This window comes from Cucurbita moschata, unplaced genomic scaffold (assembly GCF_002738365.1).
Source record: "Cucurbita moschata cultivar Rifu unplaced genomic scaffold, Cmos_1.0 Cmo_Scf00011, whole genome shotgun sequence".
Lineage (NCBI taxonomy): Eukaryota > Viridiplantae > Streptophyta > Magnoliopsida > Cucurbitales > Cucurbitaceae > Cucurbita > Cucurbita moschata.
This window is the reverse complement of record NW_019268527.1, coordinates 2150611-2170894: the sequence shown is the minus strand read 5'-3', so window position 1 is coordinate 2170894 and position 20284 is coordinate 2150611. Positions and strand designations below refer to the sequence as shown.

At 34.5% G+C, this 20284-nt stretch overlaps 2 protein-coding genes across 2 annotated transcripts; one reads left to right on the top strand and one right to left on the bottom strand.

Annotated features, from left to right (window-relative positions):
* The first annotated feature begins 8692 nt into the window (after window positions 1-8692).
* On the top strand, window positions 8693-15402 carry LOC111449314 (homeobox protein knotted-1-like 6). The gene is made up of 5 exons (XM_023089157.1): window positions 8693-9354; window positions 9951-10070; window positions 10185-10320; window positions 14586-14830; window positions 15134-15402. The coding sequence occupies exons 1-5, from the start codon at window positions 9043-9045 to the stop codon at window positions 15293-15295; spliced, it is 975 nt and encodes a 324-aa protein (XP_022944925.1). The 5' UTR covers window positions 8693-9042; the 3' UTR covers window positions 15296-15402.
* Window positions 15403-15460: 58 nt separating this feature from the next.
* LOC111449312 (cysteine-rich receptor-like protein kinase 3) lies at window positions 15461-19885 on the bottom strand. Its single transcript, XM_023089155.1, has 7 exons — window positions 18942-19885; window positions 18066-18179; window positions 17837-17976; window positions 17445-17655; window positions 17135-17369; window positions 16265-16409; window positions 15461-16184 (listed from the first exon to the last, which is right to left on the bottom strand). Exons 1-7 carry the CDS (start codon window positions 19714-19716, stop codon window positions 15855-15857), a joined length of 1950 nt encoding a protein of 649 aa, XP_022944923.1. The 5' UTR covers window positions 19717-19885; the 3' UTR covers window positions 15461-15854.
* Between the last annotated feature and the right edge of the window lie 399 nt (window positions 19886-20284).

The following is a 20284-nucleotide window of genomic DNA, read 5'->3' as shown; positions in this document are numbered from 1 at the left end:
TCATATGAAATTCGTTTCTTTATAGCGATAACAATTCAAGTCCATGAATTTGGATTTATTTAGCTTTGTAGCTTATAAATATAAGGAATAGCCAAGGTTTTCTCATCACCTTTGTGAATTAGGTTAGGAATAAACCAGTTCGAATCAAATGGATACAATAGGGACCAAAGGCATGCAATGTGTCACAATCGCACTTTTTTTGGCATCGAACTTTTGCGATTGTGCGGCATTCACTCCCAATACAAAGTGAGTCAAGCCGATTTGGATTCGTCGCCTATTGGAGAAAGGGTTTTAAAAATCAGGGGCAGAGAGATTTTTTTAAAGAGAGTTTGAAACTAAGATTGAAAAAAAGTTTAAAAGTAGTTGTGTGGCTGTAAATAGAGAAGGGAGCACACAACTTAAATATCATATAACTCATGACTTAGAAAGTTTGAAAGTATTTATATGGCTATAAGCCAAAAAGGAAGCACCACAACTTAAATATCATATAACTCGGGTAAAAAGAATTGACAACTAGTCACATCCCTCTATAATATATTTTGAGATGATTTAGGTTTGGCAGGTATATACATGTCCAACGGTCATACAAAATCTAGGTGGGAGGAGTTGACGACTAGCGATTTTGGTCTGATAGGCCTAAACATAATTTCGTTGAATTGTCAAGAGAAGATACAATAGTAAAACAATACAACGTGAAATAAAATAAAGGGTTCAGCGTGACATGGGCTATGGCGTGGCATGAGCATGCGGCCACAGACAATACACCCTAGACAAGCATGATTGTGACACAATGCACACGCTCCATTTAGAAGTCGAGGCCAAGGAAGGGAGCTAGGTTTCTTCTCGTTGGGGGCCTTTTTTGTGTTCAAAGTTTGTTCCATACTGAGCTTGATTCATCCCTTCATTAGTGGATTGTAGGCATAGATTTTGAGACAAGTATCCACAACACTATCCCGTGATGGTTCGACTTACTATTATAAATCGGGTGTATAGAGACTAATTTAGGAGCATAACTTTGAAGAAATTCCTTATTATAAATCGGGCGTATAGAGATTAATTTAGGAGCCTAATAATTTTTTAAAACTAATAGATTTTAGAATGGATAAAATAACAATTTCATTTTTAGCCCCCGTGTCTTTATAATGTATTTTGCATATTTAATTCAAATAAAAACAAAAATAAATGGGATTTCGAAATTATTATTATTCAGAATTTGTAAGCTTTTTCAAAAACAAAAAACCAAAAATCAAATTATTACCATTTAATATATTCAATTTTTTCAAACATATATATTAAAATAAATTGCACAAATTCATCTCATTTTAAATCCAATTTTGTACTTAAAATATATAATTTTTAAATAAATAATTTAAAAATAAGTACTAGAAAAGGAATATCTTAAATAATAATATCACTGTACTTCCCTATCTTCCCAAATAAAATAAAGTATTAATTTTATTTATAATCTGAAAATGGTCCAAGAGCGAATCCTGGAACTTCTCTTTTTGACCGGGCCTTGAATTTGCTTTTATTTTAAATATAAAAAATATATATATTTGATTCCAAACTGGGCCGGGCTGAGCCCAGCCCATCATCCTCTCACTTTACTCCTACTTTATCTCTCCTCCATGTTTTCTGGACGGGAGCTTTTCACATCTTTTTTCGATCTCATCAAAAGTGTATTTTAAACTTTTTAATTCTTTTTTTTTTTTTTTAATTTTAAATTTTTATTAATCCAACTAATCTTTATCAAATAATAAAAATCCAAATTAATTAGTATAAAAAACATATATTATTTATATATATTTTTGAAAAATTACGTTTGATCATGTTTAGACAAATCGAAGCCGGACGAAGAACAACGACACGAAATACACAACACAAACAGAAAAAATACGAGTACGTATATTTCTAGACAAACCCATTAATAAGACCCACCAAAACACGTATGGGTTTAAGGAAATGATCGCTCGAATATTGGATAACAATAGTTAAACTAGGTTGGAGAATACAAATCGAAAAATAATTATTGACAATGACACAACAACGTATAGACAATGACACGAAATACACAACACAACAGAAAAATACGAGAGTACGTATATTTTTAGACAAACCCATTATACTAAGACCCACTGCATACATATGTCTAAGCGAGTCGATCTTTATATGTTTTGGCCAACCTCCTACGGCAAAATAGGCACAAGGAAAGAGCAATAGACCGGACTAAAAACGAGAGAGTTGGAGTAGGTGAGTTAGTCCTCACTGACCTGAGCGAATTCGATCACCTAGTAGGCCTTTGATTTGATAGGTAACATTGCCAAGGCGTATCATCATATTTGACTACGAAGGTCTTCCCGTTCCTTCATTTGGCTTATGTTCTTCATGCAGCATTCAGACCGAAACATGTATGGGTTCAAGAAAAGAATCGCTCGAATATTGGATAGCAGTTGTTAAACTAGGTCCGGGAATACAAATCGAAAAATAATTATTGAATTAAATAAACATATGTATATATATAATTGTAAAAATAAATATGAAATTGACCAACTAATTTTCAATTAAATTAATTAGATTTTTCAGCTCACAAAGTCCTTTGAATGTTTGACCAGTCGTTGACCCAACACGTTCTCAATCCAATCACATCAAAACACGTGGAATATATATATATTTATTGGGTAAGTCAAATGGAATGGAAGTTGGTTGGTTTAATTAATGAGAGTCATACGGGGGGCATCAAATGAAAACGACATGTCGCAACGGTGGAGTTGCCACGTGGGTGTTTGACTTAGCCTTAACCATAATTAATTAGGAGGATAATGGTGATTATAATTTAAATAATTACATATTATTATTCCACGACCAAGATTTGTAATTCGAAAAGCTTTTGAACCGACAAATCGGAAGTCGGTAGCCTTTAATCACAATGTAAAGACGGGGTTAAAACATTGTTAAATTCAAAACCCTCTTTCACTAATCAAGGTGGTTTTTGGAACACGTGTACTAATTTACTCTTAATTATGTTTTAGAAAACTAATTAATCAGATTATTATTCTCTTAATCTTATCTTCCTCACGTTGACTTGCCTTTTCAAGGTTCTTAAATTGCTAAGTCAAAACTTATTAAGTTTTTAAATTAATATATCCTAATGTTTAATTTATAAATTTGTGGTTTTAATTCAAATGTATATTTAAAATATGGATTATTAAATATTTAGTTCTATTTTTTTTTTGTTTTAAAAAAAATTAATTTATAATTACTAATTTTAATAATAAATATTTTGAAAATATCAGAAAATACCTTTAAATTTTAATTTTTATTAAAGATCTCAAAATCACCTTCAAATTTTTTAAAAATTTAAAAAAAAATTTTATTATTAGTATCACGAATATTAATGAACTTTAAAAAATAAACATTAAATATAGAGATAATCTATGAGATGTCAATTAATGGTTTTCGTCTTTATATATTCACATAAAAACTTTTTTTTTTTTTTTATAAAAGTTAAGAGTGTTAATACTATTTTAAAATTTTTATAAGTTTTTTAAATGTATATTTATTTTTTAACTTTATTTTTTTTAGGTAAAAAATATTAATGAAATTTTTTGAAATTTTAAGGATGTTTAAAACATGCTATTTTATTTTTTAAAGAGACGGTTTACATCCAAATCCAAAACTAACTATTGAGGTAATTTTTAAATTTTTTTAGATAAAATATAAATTTTAATTATAATTTAGCGTTTGAAATTTGGTTGAAAATTCTAATATTCTTATTATGATATAAAATATAAACCTAATTTTAAAAATTAAATGGTTGTCAAAACAAAGTCAAACTCAAACCATTATGAATTAATTTAAGGTAATTATTTATTTTATATTTTTTTCTTATTTAATGTTTAATTTTTGTATATTTTGCACGCTCATTTTTTAATATTTAAATTTAATATTTTGAGATAACGAGTTTATGTCGCTGTTTTCTCGTTTAAATATTTAAAGTTGATGCTCTTTTTGTTAAAATATTAGTTTACGTCGTTTCAAATATTTAAATTTAATTTTTAAAATTCATTTTTATAGGTTAGGTTAAATTGTGAATTTAATTTTTTATTAAATTGAGTAATAGTATCAATAATAATTTCTCAAAATATTTCCAAAATTCAGAAATAAAACTAAATAATTTCCAAATTCTCAGCCGTTGGATGGTTGTCCAAATCAAGAGAAACGTGATGAGAAGGTAAGATCGAAGGGTGGAGATTTGATTTGAAACAAAAAACTGTAGTCTGTAGCTTGAAGCAAGAAAACGACATGGTTTCAGGCAGGATTTGTTTTCAGTTGCCGTAAAAACGACAAATCGACCCATCAATCAATCAATCAGTAAGCAGTATTTTATTTACAAAAAGACCCTACCAACAAACTTGGAACCCCCCCAACTTTTTCTTTCCTTGCAAAACGGACCCTCAATCCTCTACTTCGCACCCCACCGTAACTCTCATCTGATTCTACCACCACTCTAATCAGACGGTCCACATTCTGTGGACCCCACCCCGAGTACGCACAGTAAGAATGGTGGAGCTTCCCTCTCTTTTTTTAAGTTTAATTAATTGGGAGGAGGTGACCACGTTGGGGTTCTGTCGGCCCTCAACTATCACATTACCAGAATCATGTCGGCCACCGTGTAAAAAGGTATTTTTCGAATTTTTTTTTTGTAATCCTAAATTCCTTTAGTTTTTAATATATTTTATTTAATAGGTCTATAAACTTTATTTAATATTTAATAACTCTTTCTATTTTTTTTTTAATTCTGAAATATTAATAGTATATATTAATTTTTTTCAATTTTAGTTTCTATTAGATTAAAATAAATAAAACAATTATCAGGAGCTGCTCGTAAATATGATATGTATCACATCTACCTTGTAAATGTTCGGACTATGCCTTGATTATTAATTATGATAAACTTCAAGAACGCACATACGAAGATTTCTTGAGAAAGACCATAAAAAAATTCACGAGAGATGGATGAGAACTAGAGCTGTCACTTTTTCTTCTTTCTAATAAATATAACCATATGAGCGTTCTTTCAGTGAATTTTTCTATTTCAATTTTTAACAAGTGGACAATTTGGCTGAGTGGCTCAGGCGCCAGATTTAGGCTCTGGTCCAAAAGGGGGTGGGTTCAAATCTCATGGTTGTCACATTTGTTTTTTTTTTTTTTAATAAATATAACCATACAAGCATTCTCTCGGTGAACTTCTCTATTTCCATTTTCAACAAGTGGACAATTTGGTTGAGTGGTCTAAGGCGCTAGATTTAGGCTCTGGTCTGAAAGGGCGTGGGTTCAAATCTCATAGTTGTCACATTTGTATTTTTTTTTAATAAATATAACCATACGAGCGTTCTCTCAGTGAACTTTGCTATTTTCGTTTTCAACAAGTGGACAATTTAGCTGAGGGTCTAAGGCATCAGATTTAGACTTTGGTCCGAAAGTTCATAATTCTTTTCAGCCTCTATAAGCGGTTCAAATTCCACAGCTGTCACATTTATTTTTTATTTTTTTTTCCCAATAAATATAACCATACGAGCGTTCTCTCAGTGAACTTTTGTATTTCCATTTTCAACAAGTGAACAATTTGGCCGAGTGGTCTAAGGTGCCAGATTTAGGCTCTGGTCCGAAAGAGCGTAGGTTCAAATCCCACAGTTGTCACATTTTTTTTCCAATAAATATAACCATACGAGCGTTCTCTTAGTGAACTTTTCTATTTGCATCTTCAACAAGTGGACAATTTGGCTGAGAGTCTAAGGCATCAGATTTAGGCTTTTGTCTAAAAGGGTGTGGGTTCAAATCCCACCGTTGTCACATTTGTAATTTTGTATTTTTTTCAATAAATATTACCATATGAGCATTCCCTGTGTGAATTTTTCTATTTCAACTTTTAGTTATTGGACAATTTAGCTGAGTGGTCTAAGGCGTTAGATTTAGGCTCTAGTCCGAAACGGCGTGGGTTCAAATCTCACAGCAATTTTGCCAAGCTCTAGTTTGAAAGAGCATGTGAATTTGACAAGAAGGTGGGTCGGTCATCAGATGCCAAACTCAATCCATGTACACTCCTTGTTTTGAATTGAAAAAATTTATAACTCGAACCATTTGACTAAGTCTGAAAAATGAGTAAACTAAATCCGAACGGATTGGACAAGTACTGAGATTCCTTCGACCCACTAACCCCTCTAAAAATATATATTTAATTAATTATAATCTCTAAGGATTTTTGTCATTTTTGTCCTATTTTTTCAATCGACCCCATAACATATCTTATAACACAATTATAACCTTATAGATATGGATTTTATGAATTTGATTGACGAGGACAATTTTGTATTAGTTATTTATTTTCTTTATTTTTTTCGGACTGAAATTTAGTGGTTTGGAATTATACACTGAAAAAATAATAATAATAATAATAAAACTCTGACCCCATTATTATTATTTTGTAGTTATAATTTATACTCCAGAATTTCAATAATATTTATTGAATTTAAATTATCTAATTTGGATAATGTAATTATTTAATACTTTTTTTATCGATAAAGTTAGTATTTAATTATATTTTAATTTTCTCGAACTTTACAAAGCGCGTAAGTTCTAGAAAGCTGATTTATTATTATCATTTACTATAAACTGATATTAAATAATTTTTATTAAATAAAAATGAATGACCATTTTTACTATAAACTGATATTAAATAAATGATAATTTATTATTATCATTTAATAATTTTTTAATGGTTAAATTCTGCATTTTTATTAGCCATTTATCCCGAATTTGAAGTTAAATTACCAAAAAAAAAAAAAAGAATATTAAATATTATAAGCTTTCTTTAAAAAGTTATTATCATAACATATTGGTTATATGAGATCCTACGTAAGTTCGAGAGGGAAACAAAATATTTCTTATAAAGGTGACATTTCATTAATAGACGCGTTTTAAAATTTCGAGAAGAAGCATAAAGCTGAAAAAGACAATATCGAGTCATGGTGGGCTTGAGTTATACGGGTTAAATTAATAAAAAATAATATCCTTAAACTTCAAAAAATAATTGAAAATCATTAATAAAGATTAAAGGGTATAAACGTAATTTAAAAAAAAAATCATGTCTATTTTTAAAATATAATATTAACATATTAATTGTTTTAAGTTAAAGGTATTAATTAAATTTTATAAAATTGGAAGGTATTTTGAAATATTTTTAAAATTTTAAAGATATTTTTAAAATAAAATATAAATTATTTAGGAAAGATATTTGAGATATTTTTATTAATTTAATAAAAAATTATTTATTAAAAGATGAAATAAAGATGAAAAGAAAATACATAGAAAAGTAGAAGCGAGAAAGTAAAAATAAAATAAAAAATATAATATATAATAAGAAAAAATTGGAGGTTTATTTGATAATGATACGGATTGCTTTAAAAGGTCCACACTGTGAGGACAACTACGAGTTCCAAGAAAATGCATAAACACACTTGTCTACGTGTCACTTTCTCTCAAATAATGCAACCAATATTATTATATTTATTTATTTATTTTTAAATTAATTGATTAAAAAATTCGACTAATTCAACCCAACCCAACCCAACCCATAGGTTGAGTTATGAACGTATTTTCGGGTTGGGTTTAAATAAAAGAAAAAAACGTGTTTATTATTCACATTCTTACAAATATTTTTTAATTAAATAAGTAAATAAATATTTAAGTATATAGTCAGCAACTAGTTATGAATCACGACTCTCCATAATGATATGATATTATCTACTTTGAGCATGATCTCTTATGGTTTTGCTTTGTGCTTCCCCAAAAGACCTCATACCAATGGAGATAGTACTTCCCGCTTATAAACCCATGAACACGAGTAATCTACCAGAGTTCTACATGGCTGGTAATAAACACTAAGGGTGTATATCGGTTAGATTGGAAAAATCTTTTAAAACAATCTAAAATTTTAAATCGATTAAGTTAGTGGTCCCGAGAATCATGAGAAGAATAGAGTTAAGTTGAATTAGGTTGTTAAAAACTATACTCATTTACAATACATGTTACGTTAATAACTAAAATATCATAACTTTCAAATATCAGACATTTACAAGTCATAACATATCACTAACATCTGTTGCAAACATTCAATATTCTTATCGTGTTGAGCTGTAACCGTATTTTATGGTTAGTTGGGTTTGACTAAACCAAAATAATATCAACTCGTAAACCGAACCAAATGTTTTGTTTTTAAAAAACTTAACCCAACCTTTATGGTTCGGTAGTTTGGGTTATTTAGATTATCAGGTCATATAGACAGGTAGATATTATTATTATTATTATTTTTAGTATTATGTATAAAATAATATATATTTTTAAATAACTTTTAAATTTGTTCTCGATTTTTACTTTATTATAAGTCACGTTGCTGTCTTAAATGGTGGAAACATATTCACGAATTGTATTTTTGTTGAATAAAAATTATTATAATTATTTTATAAAATTTGCTAAATTTGTATGCATATTAAATAAAAGGAAAATAATAATAATAATAATAATAATAATAAATGGAATGCATTTTTTAAAATATTTAAATTGGCAAGTGCTAATTTAATTTATTAAAATGAAAAATAAATAAATAAATAAAATAAAAAAGGAAAGGTGGAGTCCAGAAGAAAAAAAAGAAAGTGGCTCTCTCTTTCTCTAGACTACGCTCACGCATAGGCGGAGCCAACCTCGCGCTTGGCAATAAGCATCTCATTCCTTGTTTGTTCTTCGGCAAAACACACCATTCGAGAACACCTGCACTTCTTTTCTGCCATTACCAATTCCGGCAACCTCTTTCTTCTTTCAGTTCAATCTGTTCCTATTCCGATGCCGATTCTTGTTTCTTTATTTTAACCTCCGCCGGTTTTGATTAGCGTCAGATACGACTTTCTCCGACGATTTTTTTTTTCTCTCTCTCTCTCTCTCTCTCTCTGGTGTTTTTGTTTCTGGCTTTTTGAAGCGACTTCTACTATGGAAGAAATGTACGGTTTGCAATCGACGGCGGAGTATTCTGATAAGGCGTTGATGTCACCGGAGAATCTGATTCTGCCTCCGGATTATCAGAGCCTACTGGTTACTTCTGGAGAGTTTCGCGATCGGATTCCGGTGTTTGGATCCAACGAACTGCTTTCGGCGGCGGCTTCGGTGATTTCGGAAGCTGAAGCAGCGTCGATCACGATGGAAATTCAATGTGAAGAAGATATGGTGAACGTGATCAAAGCTAAAATTTCTTCTCATCCTACTTATCCTCGATTGCTCGACGCCTATATTGACTGCCAAAAGGTGAACCGGTAGCTCTCTTTCTCTATCAGCCAGAGGAAAAAAAAAACGCCGGCGGTTCACTGCGCAGTTTCTCGCACTGTGCTTTGAGTTTTTGACACGGACACCTTACGAAAATTCTAAATCCTGAATCCTAATCCTCTCTTCTTCTTTCTTAATTATTTTTTTTTTCTCGTTCTTGTAACTGGAGAACAAATGCTTTCTCGGCTTTAAATGTTTCCGCAGACGCTGTCAACGAAGACGTAACTAGGATAGAGAGAATTTGGCTATTTACTATTTGCTGGAACGCTTTCTTCTGAGGGTTCAGTTTTTGTCTCCTTCATTTTTCTCTTTCTTTTGAGCTTCGTACGTCTTACAGAACAACATGATTATGCCTATGATCTGATTTCGAATTTGGCTAGAAATTAGGGGGAAAACTGCGAGAAGAGAATTGTTATTTAGTCGTTCAATTTTTTTTTGAGTAATGATTGTCAGAGTTTGTTTTTTAAGTTGATTATTTATGATACCGAGGCGGTTGAAGTCCGTGGAGGATTGATTATTTGTTGTTGTAGCAAAAACTGGTTCGCATGAATTATGAGATGCGGGTTTATTGTGCGCAGGTAGGAGCGCCTCCGGCGATTTCACATTTGTTAGAGGGAATCCGTCAAGAAAGCGACATTTGTAACCGTCACGCTGTAACCACGTGCTTAGGCGTCGATCCTGAACTCGATGAATTCATGGTTACTACTTCCTTCTTCTTCTCCATGAACAATCAAAATCTCTCTCTCTCTCTTTCTCAATTTCTCAGTGCTGTTTTCGTTTTGTTAATTTTATGGTTTCTTTTTTGTTCTTAGGAAACGTACTGCGATATGTTGGTGAAGTACAAATCAGATCTCAAGAGGCCCTTCGACGAAGCAACCACGTTCTTGAATAAGATCGAGCTGCAACTTAGTAACCTCTGCAATGGCGCCTTCTCCAGAAGCCTTTCCGGTCAGTATTGTATAATCATTACTTACATTTGATTAATCACTTTCCGTTTCGAATGCTACTGTTTTGTTTGGGTTTATTACGCTTATTAAGATTAATTAATTATATTTTATCGTCGTTGCCTGTGTTGGTCTCGAAGAACGAAGAAAATAATAATAACAACAACAACAATAATAAAAGATTGGTAGATTACTGACCGCTGATTGAGAAACCTAAGATCGTAATAACCGATAACACAAAGGAACAGCAAAACCCTAGGAACTATATTGATCATCGGCCTGTGTCTTTGATTGCAACGCTTATCTACAGTCGCCGTTTTTGGATTACGACCTTGTTAATTGTTCGTTGAATGGTGATTCTTTATTGATTACATTGGAAATCTTCGAGTGCAATAATGAAGCTTCCAAACAGTGTTTTCTAATAATTTAGTGTTTTAATTATTACATTTTGCTTTGGTTTAATTGAAGTTGTTCATCTATCTTGTTTGTTGTGTTTGTTTCTTTTTCCTCGCTTTTCTTATCCTTCTTTTAAAAAAATTCTTTCCGATTTTCATGTTATATGACCAAAAAATATAAAAATGGAATAAAATATCAAAATCAATCCTGAAAGTGTGAACTTTTCTGTGTTTAAGATTCTGATTTTGACATTTCAGAGTTACCTTCGAGATAGGAATATGATTGGGCATATGATATTAATTAATAATGTTTTTCCATATTTATCAACTGGTAGAAAATCCTCTCGTAAGGCTTTCAATTATATATGTATCTCATTTTTTATGGACTCCTCCCTTTAACTAGTTCTTCTATCTCTCTCTCTCTCTATAATTATAGACAAAAGGGTACTTGTTTTTAATTCGTTGGTCCGAAATACAGGTTGCCTCAACCTATCCTGTCTTGTCTTTGAGTTCTTAAATGAGGTGTCTTAGTAAACACACCAATTCATAACCATATTGTTAATGTATTTTATATCCATATATGCTATTCACCTATAATTATTGACTTACTTATATCGTTGTGTAGATGCAACATTATTTTCTGTAATTTTCGATCCCAAATCCTATGGAAAAATTCAAGTTGCTCCTATATATTTTGCCTTTCTGTGTTGCTTAGAGCCTTTAGTATTGAGAATAATTAGTGAATCATGCCGAATATTGCATTAAAATTTCACGAGGAATGACAAAATCATATATTTTTTGTCTTCCAATATTTCAAATAGATATTGAGTTTGAGTTTATATATACTTTAAGTAGTAGATAGGAGGTCAAGAAGCCATTGGTCCTACCCACATATATTTGTTCTAACAATAATTTCTTCAATTGATCACTGTTGTAGATTTTTTTTTTTTGGGGGGGGGGGGGGGGGGAAGTAGTTTGGAATGCCATTAAGGAGATAAAAGATGTGAATAATTCTCACTCTAACAGCTAACATCATTGCATTAGTGTGTTAATCAATGAATGTGTCCGTATTATATGCTGAATCTTTCTTAAGATATATGATAGACATTATCTTAATGTGATTGTGATAGCTGTGATAATGTTTGTCGAAGATATTTTATTATAATGTCAAATTTCAATGGAGCGTGAGTGGTTGATGTAAGATGTGGAAAATTTGAAAATGAACCTTGAGACTTGTCAGGTGCTGCGGACTACTGATAAAGTGAAGTTGAAGCAGTATCTTCTTGAAACTTTATTAGTTCATTTAAGTTCTGAATAATTTCAATCCCCAGGTAGGAGAAACCTCATTATTAAAGAACATCACTGACTTGCTTTGTGTTGTAATGCTCTCTAGTTTCTCTGACATGCAACTTATGAGAATGGGCATGGCAGGCTTTAAAGCTTAAATATGATAATTAAAAAAATGAGTGATCTTAAAAGAAAAGCTTGTAAATCAAAGATAATGGTTGGCAACTATTGTTTTTAATTTACTTTGGAAGTACAAATTAACTTTTCAGGTGTGATGTTATCTTCATTAAAAAAATAGCCTCGTGTTCGACTTGTCTTAGCACGAGAGCTTTAGTGAGTTCTTTATATGCTTTCTCATATATATTCACTTATATAAAAGTCTCTTTGGACATGCGACCGTTGGCAGACTTCCATTTGGATTTCATAGGGCATATATTCACGTGCTCGAACGGTATTTTGCTGCCAAAATCTGGCTGGCTCATTTTTAGCAAGAACTTTGCATCTCGGACAACAAGGATTTGGTCCGATATATTAGGCTTATTTTCTTACTAAATCATTGCACTCTCTTTGGACTTTTAATTTCTAAGGGAATTCCTTTGTATTACGTAGTCGTAATGCTTTTCCATCCTCATCCAGACCATCATTGATAGATAGATTTGTCTTAAGAGAAAGCTAGGTCATAATTTTGATCAACGAAAGTGGGATTTGTTAGCAGAAATTATCCCAGAAAATTGAAACGGTATGACCGGTTGATGGTATTTAATGTCATCATCAACACATTGATTTTTGTTTGGATTTCTACTTCTAGTTCGAGATCCATAAAGGCGATGATCTAGCTGTGATCATCATATAAAATCACTAAGTTTCTTTCTGGACAGTGAGTACTGCATTATTTTGTCTGGAACCACCAGCTAATTAAAGACCACCTTTCTTTGGATGTATAAAAAATTGATGTAATGGCATGAGTAATCATTACATATTGGTTGCATATCTAGCTTACTTGTGATGTTTGTGAGTTGGTTTTTATAGTGTTTTCTGCTGGTTACTGTGAAGCTTCACATAGATAGCAGTAATCGAATTATCTTTTCTCCGAACCCACTATTTGTGTACAGCAGGATTCCTTGCATATGAACTCTAATGTGTCCCAAATTTTATAGACCTGGATCCGAGCCTTTTGATGAAGAAGAATTAGATGGGTCTTTTAAACCTAGGGTCTGTAAGCGCGAGTACTGGTGGGCACATACTTATATCTGCCATTAGGGAAGAACGAAGCTTTTTATTTCTTCCATAGTTATTTTACTTAGTCTGCAGAGAAGGGTTTTAACAGATCCTCAATATAATGGTCACGGCTTGTTTTGCTTGATCACCATTATCATTCAGGAGTAAGAAGCTTGAAAGGACAGCGTGCGGGGTAGAAAATAAGTTCTGGTAATGGCATGTCCCACGATGAATACTGAGAAAGTTAAGAAAGGGACAAAGAAATAAATGGAAAAGTTTAGGGGAAAGCCCGGGTTGAGCGGGTGGTCGAGGTTTCCACACTGTCACATGTACTCCCGCAGTTTTCGCTGCGAAGGTGCTTTTGGTGCCCTCTCTCACCCCACGCAATTGGTCACTCCTAGCTGGTTAGTGGTTGTCACTTCTATCGACATGTACTCTGCCGTGTTCTTTGTGCAGATGACGTGTACGACACGTGTCTCTTTCTTGCTGGGTAGCTGAGATTTACTGTACTCACCCTCACTCGTATCCTTTGCTTTATCTTTTCCCCTTTTGGGTCCCTCTTTTTTCTTTCTTACACTAAGATTGAAGTAGGTGCCTATCACCGACTTTTTACCTTTGTCTGAACAGAATCAGCTAACTAGGCAAGAGATGGGGTTGGATCAGAATAGTTCCTCGCTAACCAGGTGGGATTCTCATGTTCTTGCCAACAAAATAATCACACCCACGTCCGGATTATTATTTTTTTTTTTCTTTCAAACTTCTAAGTGTGACATTTGAAAGTCTTGGTCTGAAAAGGGTGGGCATTTAATTCACTATCAACTAACAACTACCATGTGCTTTGTTCCTGGCTGTGTGACTGGGCATTACCCGGTAGTAAGGATATGGGTAAAGGGTCACTTTCTAGCTAAAGGGAACTGCACCAGGTCGTGTGGTGGGGTCATTGTATTACTGCTCATGGGATTATCATCGAGTGAGGGAGGAGATTTTTAATACAAACCTCGAGACTCTCGTGGGTCATTCCAGAAAGCGAATTTATGTGGCCGTTCAGTCTTGTCTATTCTGACTGTGAGTTCCTCACGCACCCATCCCCCCCGTCTGACAAATGACTTAACCAGACACTGCTGAAACGCACCTTGGCTTCTCTTTTCCTTCTTCCCCTTTTGCAGTTGCCAGTCAAATCCTTGTTTTACCTTTGAATGCCTTTCTCTGTGGGGTCCTCTTCATCATGTCCCGCCCTTTCAATGTCAATCTGCCCTTCTTACTGAGATGTTGAATCTTATTATTATTATTTTTTATTGCATTTGGTTATATACAGTATCTGAATTATTACTGCCAAGTAAGAATATTTTTACTGTAACGTGAATAATAGATGAAGGAGCTGTCTCGTCGGATGAAGAGTTGAGTGGAGGAGAGATGGAAGCTGTGGAGGCGGAGACTCAAACCAAAGGCGAGAAAAGGGATCTCAAGGATAAGCTATTACGCAGATTTGGCAGTCATATTAGTAGCTTAAAATTGGAGTTCTCAAAGAAGAAGAAAAAAGGAAAATTACCAAAAGAAGCCAGGCAAACCCTCCTTGAATGGTGGAATGTTCACTATAAATGGCCATATCCTACGGTATGTTTGCTTATAACCTTTCTTAAATTTTCTTGATGCATTACCACAGTTCATTATGCCATACTCACGTACTATTTCCAACATAAATTTTGTGTGTTAAACTATTAGTTTATCACGCAATTCATGATATTTCTACTTATTAATTGCCATTAGATGTTGGAGTTCAAATTTCCACACAAAATGCTTTTTTTAAACTTAAATAAAGCGGTTTGGATTAAATAATAAATACCCACATCATGGAGAGATATATTCAAATATTGCTTCAAGTTTGAGGGCCATAATCCACTGCTTTTAATCATACAGGAAGCCGATAAGGTTGCACTGGCAGAGAGAACAGGGCTTGACCAGAAGCAAATTAACAATTGGTTCATAAATCAGCGGAAACGCCACTGGAAGCCATCAGAGAATATGCAGTTGGAAGGAGTGGATGAGCTTTCTTCAGGTAGATTCTTCAGAGAGGACTGAAACACACTTTAAATGATCTCAATATGTATATTCCCAATGCTGTTTGAGCTCTTGTTTGCTTTCCCTTCCATGTATATCTAATCTATATATATATATATTTATATGGCTAAGAATTTGGACACTGAAATTATTGCTTGTGTAACCAACAAAGAGAATAAATTCCAGTTTCTGGCATGCCTACTCTTCAAATTTCTAAGAACAAGAAGTTTACAGTTATCCTAAATGTGCAGAGACAGTTAGAAGCTGATAATTTCCTCGCATTATTAGATTACATGGACTCAAGTCTCAATGTTCTCTGCAAGAACAAAGCTTGGACCTTACACCATACAAATACCACTTACCTAACTCACAAAGACATAGTCCCTCAGGTCAGATCGGAATGTTGAGTCGTTATAACGTAGTCGATGAGAAGCGTGACGGTCTAGACAGACGGCGTTGGCGAGGTGGGACTTGGGAGTATGACACAATTGGGAAAAACTATGGCTAAGTTATGCCTGTAATTAGGTTGTAGAGTAGTATGTTATATACAAGGTCTGGCATCATTTCACAGGAACAACACTCATCTAGGATCGATGATGCTTTGAGTCATGCTAGTTTGTGAATTTTTCGAGTTGGAGTAGAGATTGGGATTGGATGAGTCTGATGAATTGTGTTTTTTGATGTCTCCGCTTGAAGGATGAAGATATGGAGGCTGTTTTGGCTGGGGAATCTCATAGTTTCCATTAAGCATTTTCACAACCATTGACATGGATGGCCTTAAGTCAGCAAAGGCTTGCACACAAACTAGACCTATTTGAAGCAACCACGACGCTTGGTCTCGTGGATAATCGCCTCCAAGGGTAGGATCGACAGCTGCATATAGCCTTCCCTCTCCATAAAAATTCCATACCTTGAGAAGCAATGAGGATCAGTGTCGGTTTAGCTGTAAATTAGAGAAGAATACTATGATGTAATGGAGAAAAGGTTTACCCTTTGTAAGATGGAGGTTGAATCTTGATAGAAGTGACCATTCCTCCTTCCTGTGATAACTTCAATGGCAAAAACTCCAAAACTGTAAACATCGGCCTTCTCAGACAACTTGCCACGTACTACATACTCGGGAGCCATGTAACCTCTGCAAGTACAAAACTTGTCAATAGTCTGATACTTTAATATTCGAAGACGAGCTGAAAAGCTAATATTTTCATGAAACTTATAATGTTTGTATTGTAGATGCACGGGTTGAAGTATAATGACAAACTTGTTAAGATTAATCCAATGCATTACATACACCCAGATTTGTCACTTGTAATGTAACACAGTTCAGATATCTTCTTGATAGACTTCACACAATGAATTCCGAAGCATAATATAACGGCCAAAGCCTACTACTAGTAGATATTGTCCTTTTTAGGCTTTTCTTTTCGAGTTTCCCCTCAAGAATTTTAAAACGTGTCTGATAGGGAGAAGTTTTCACACCCTTATAAGTGTTTTGTTCTTCTTCCCAGCCGATGTTGGATCTCACAATTCACCCTCCTTTGGGGTCAGTGTCCTCGTTGGCAATCGATGTGGGATCCACCAATCCTTGAGATCCCACATTGGTTGGGATGGAGAATGAAACATTCTTTATAAAGGTGTGAAACCTCTCCTTAGCAGACACGTTTTAAAAATCTTAAGGAAAAACCCGAAAGGAAAAGCTCAAAGAAGACAATATCTCTTAGCAATGAGCTTGGGCTGGTACAGAAAAACGTGTTTCGTCTAAATTTCTTCACATTAGGACATCTTGCTCTATATGCACATTCAAAATGGCATCAAAAGGTTCTTAAATAATGAGTACCAAATGGTATTCTGAAAACTTACAGTGTGCCAGCAATTGCAGTGCTAATGTGTGTCTTATCTTCAGGAAGCATTCTAGCAAGTCCAAAATCAGCAATCTTTGGAGTGAAATCATTGTCCAGTAGAATATTGCTCAACTTTATGTCCCGATGAATGATTTTCAAATCTGACTCCTCATGAAGATAAGCCAACCCTTCAGCTGTTCCCAACACAATCTTAAACCTGGATGCCCAACTCAGTGGCTGCACGTTCTTGTTACCTTATAAACATGGAAACAGAGAGATTTAGCCAAAAATCCTTTAAGCATATAGCAATTCATAGGTGAAATTATTACCAAAAAGGTAATCGTGCAGGCTTTGATTTGGCACATATTCATAAACAAGGAGGCTTTCAGGACCAGTAATACTGCATCCCAACAGCCCGACAAGATTTTTGTGTCGGATGCCACTTATCAAGTTTACTTCATTAAAGAAATGATCCACCCATTGTCTCGTGTTGAAGAACAGCCTCTTGATTGCTACGACTCGACCATCTGACAGAGTTCCCTGATTAACATGAGAAACGTTAGGATATAACAGCCCAAGCCCACCACTAACATATATTGTCTTCTTTGTATTTTCCCTCAAAGTTTTTAAAACATGTCTGCTAGAGAGAGGTTTCCACACTCTTGTAAAGAATGCTTCGTTTTCCTCCCCAACCGACGTGGGATCTCGCACAGAATCATACCTTATAAACTGAACCAGAGCCTCCTTGTCCAAGTTTATTGGATTGGTCGAAGTAATTAGTGGCCCTCTCAAGGGTCTCGTATGAAAAATTAAGCTTGGACTTGTTAACAAGAGCCACAAGAGGACCAAGGTGCTTCTTCTCTGAAACAAAAAGACGTTGTAATGAGTTGAACAATTTATAGACGATTGAAAGAAGACATTACCATTGCCACATAATAAAAAGCACATACCTCTGCGCTTCCTCACTACTTTCCTTCTGGCACAGAAAACAGCCGTTGCAAAAATCAATGCAGCAGCCACAGCAGCCGATACCGAAGCCAAAATTATCGCTAGACGACTCCTTCCTGTAAAAAGTTAACATATGAACCATTTGTCACCATATCCAAGGATAACAGTTGATATCTTTACCAAGTGCTTGGTGCCTAAAACAACAAGCAACTCTGCAGCCCATAATTTTGATGTATCACATTGTAACAGTCTAAGCCCATCGCTAACAGATATTCTCCGCTTTTGCTCGTTACATATCACCGTCTACCTCACGGTTTTAAACGTGTCTACTAGGGGAGAGGTTTTCACACCCTTACAAGGAATGTTTCGTTTCCCTTTCCAACCGACGTGGGATCTTACTATTTGTTAGCAGATAATATCTCTTAGTGGTGAGCTTGGGCTGTTACACACATGGTTTAACGATGTCGCTTTACAAACCCGATTCAAGTAAGCTGCTATAGGCACCTTAGAAAGCTCCCAGTTGACAAATGCATTCACATGAATCATGATTTAGATTTTCACTGGGACTCTTATGAGCATACCATTTATAATTTGGAAAGTCACCTACATGGTTGGTTAGTTTCATCTCATGCAATAGTAAATGGATTTCTTGAATCTAATCCGTTTTGAAGGTTAAGTTTTGTAGGGCCATTCAAGCTTCAAACTCAAACTAAGTTAAAACTCTCCACAAATTCTCTACCTCTCTCTCCACAATGTTCTAAACAGCTATTCAACTCATGAACAATAGAAAAAGCAGGGCATCAAAGAAATAAGAAGTAACCCAGTGAAGAGGCAAATCATCAAACAATACATCTGCAAGTAAACAAGACCAAACTCACCATTTCCTCCGGTGGCGGTCGCCGTGCTATTGAAGTAGAATCGTTCAGTTGAATATCTGAAGAAGCAGCCAGCATTCAGCACCCTTCCATCGGCTTTTGGAGGACAGGTAGCAATTTCCTTAGCTGCATCAGCCAAACACTTCGAGCAAGAATCCCCTCTCACAAATTTCCAACACTGAGCCAATCCATAAACCGAGACATTCCTAAAATCCACCAATCCTACAGCAAATCCATCGTTCTTGGGCGCTACTACACTCAAATTCCTCGCTAATTTCATAGCGTTATCACTAAAAATGGTCCGATTCCCTCCATAATCCACCTTCCCACATACAGGCCTATCCACAGCACTCAAAGATTCATTGAAGAAATTATAATAATCATACCTAACATAGCATCCATCATAGAACAGTCTACCTCCGCGAGTAGCAAGCTGAAAGGGAAGACACCGCAGGATCTGAGTTTTCATCTGCGCGAAACAGAGATCGCAGTCCGATTGAGTAAGATCATTCATACACTGACCAAACGCATAAACCGTCGTATTTCCAGTCCCGTTCACAACGTTTGCAAATCGCTGTGAAGCAATAAGAGGAGTAACCGCATCCATCGTCGCCAAGAAATTCGTCACGAAGGTAGATCGCTCCAGCGGCGAAGCGGTGTTGTTCGAACATATGAGAGCCACCTCAGTGGCTCTCGGATCAGCCGCAGACTGAATTACAAAACGAAACAAGAGAATCAAAAGAACTCGGATCAAGAAGGAGAAATCGTGAGGTTTCATTTTGGTGATTAGAACAAAATCAGAGAAAGAAATCGGAATTGTAAGGATTTACAAACGGAAGCGAAGCCATTGAAAGGGATTATGTATGGGAAGGAAGTTGCAGATGCGGCTTCCATTGTTGACTTTGTGGACTGTAAGAGACGACTAAGACGCGTACTCGCCGGAACATATTGCAAACAACAAATTAATTACACTTCATAATTAAATTCCGCGGCAGTTTTATACAGACATTTTTTGTATGGGACAATTTTCGTGTTATTTATAATAATAAAAAATAATATAATATATCATTAAATTACGTGTTAAATACTAAATAAAATAAGTATGTAATTTTTATTTTTCGTGCTAAATTAGATACCTTATTGTCTAATAGATCGACCCAGAAAGGACGAGTATCAGAATATGTAGATTCTCGAAAAAAGTTTCCAGTTTGGTTAAGGGACGTGATTGAGACATCCGACATGCAACCATAAACAACACCCCTTGTATAAGCATGACCGTGACACCATACAAGGTCGATACAAGCACGAGACTACTGTGCACCATCGACTTGGATACTTTTTTCAGT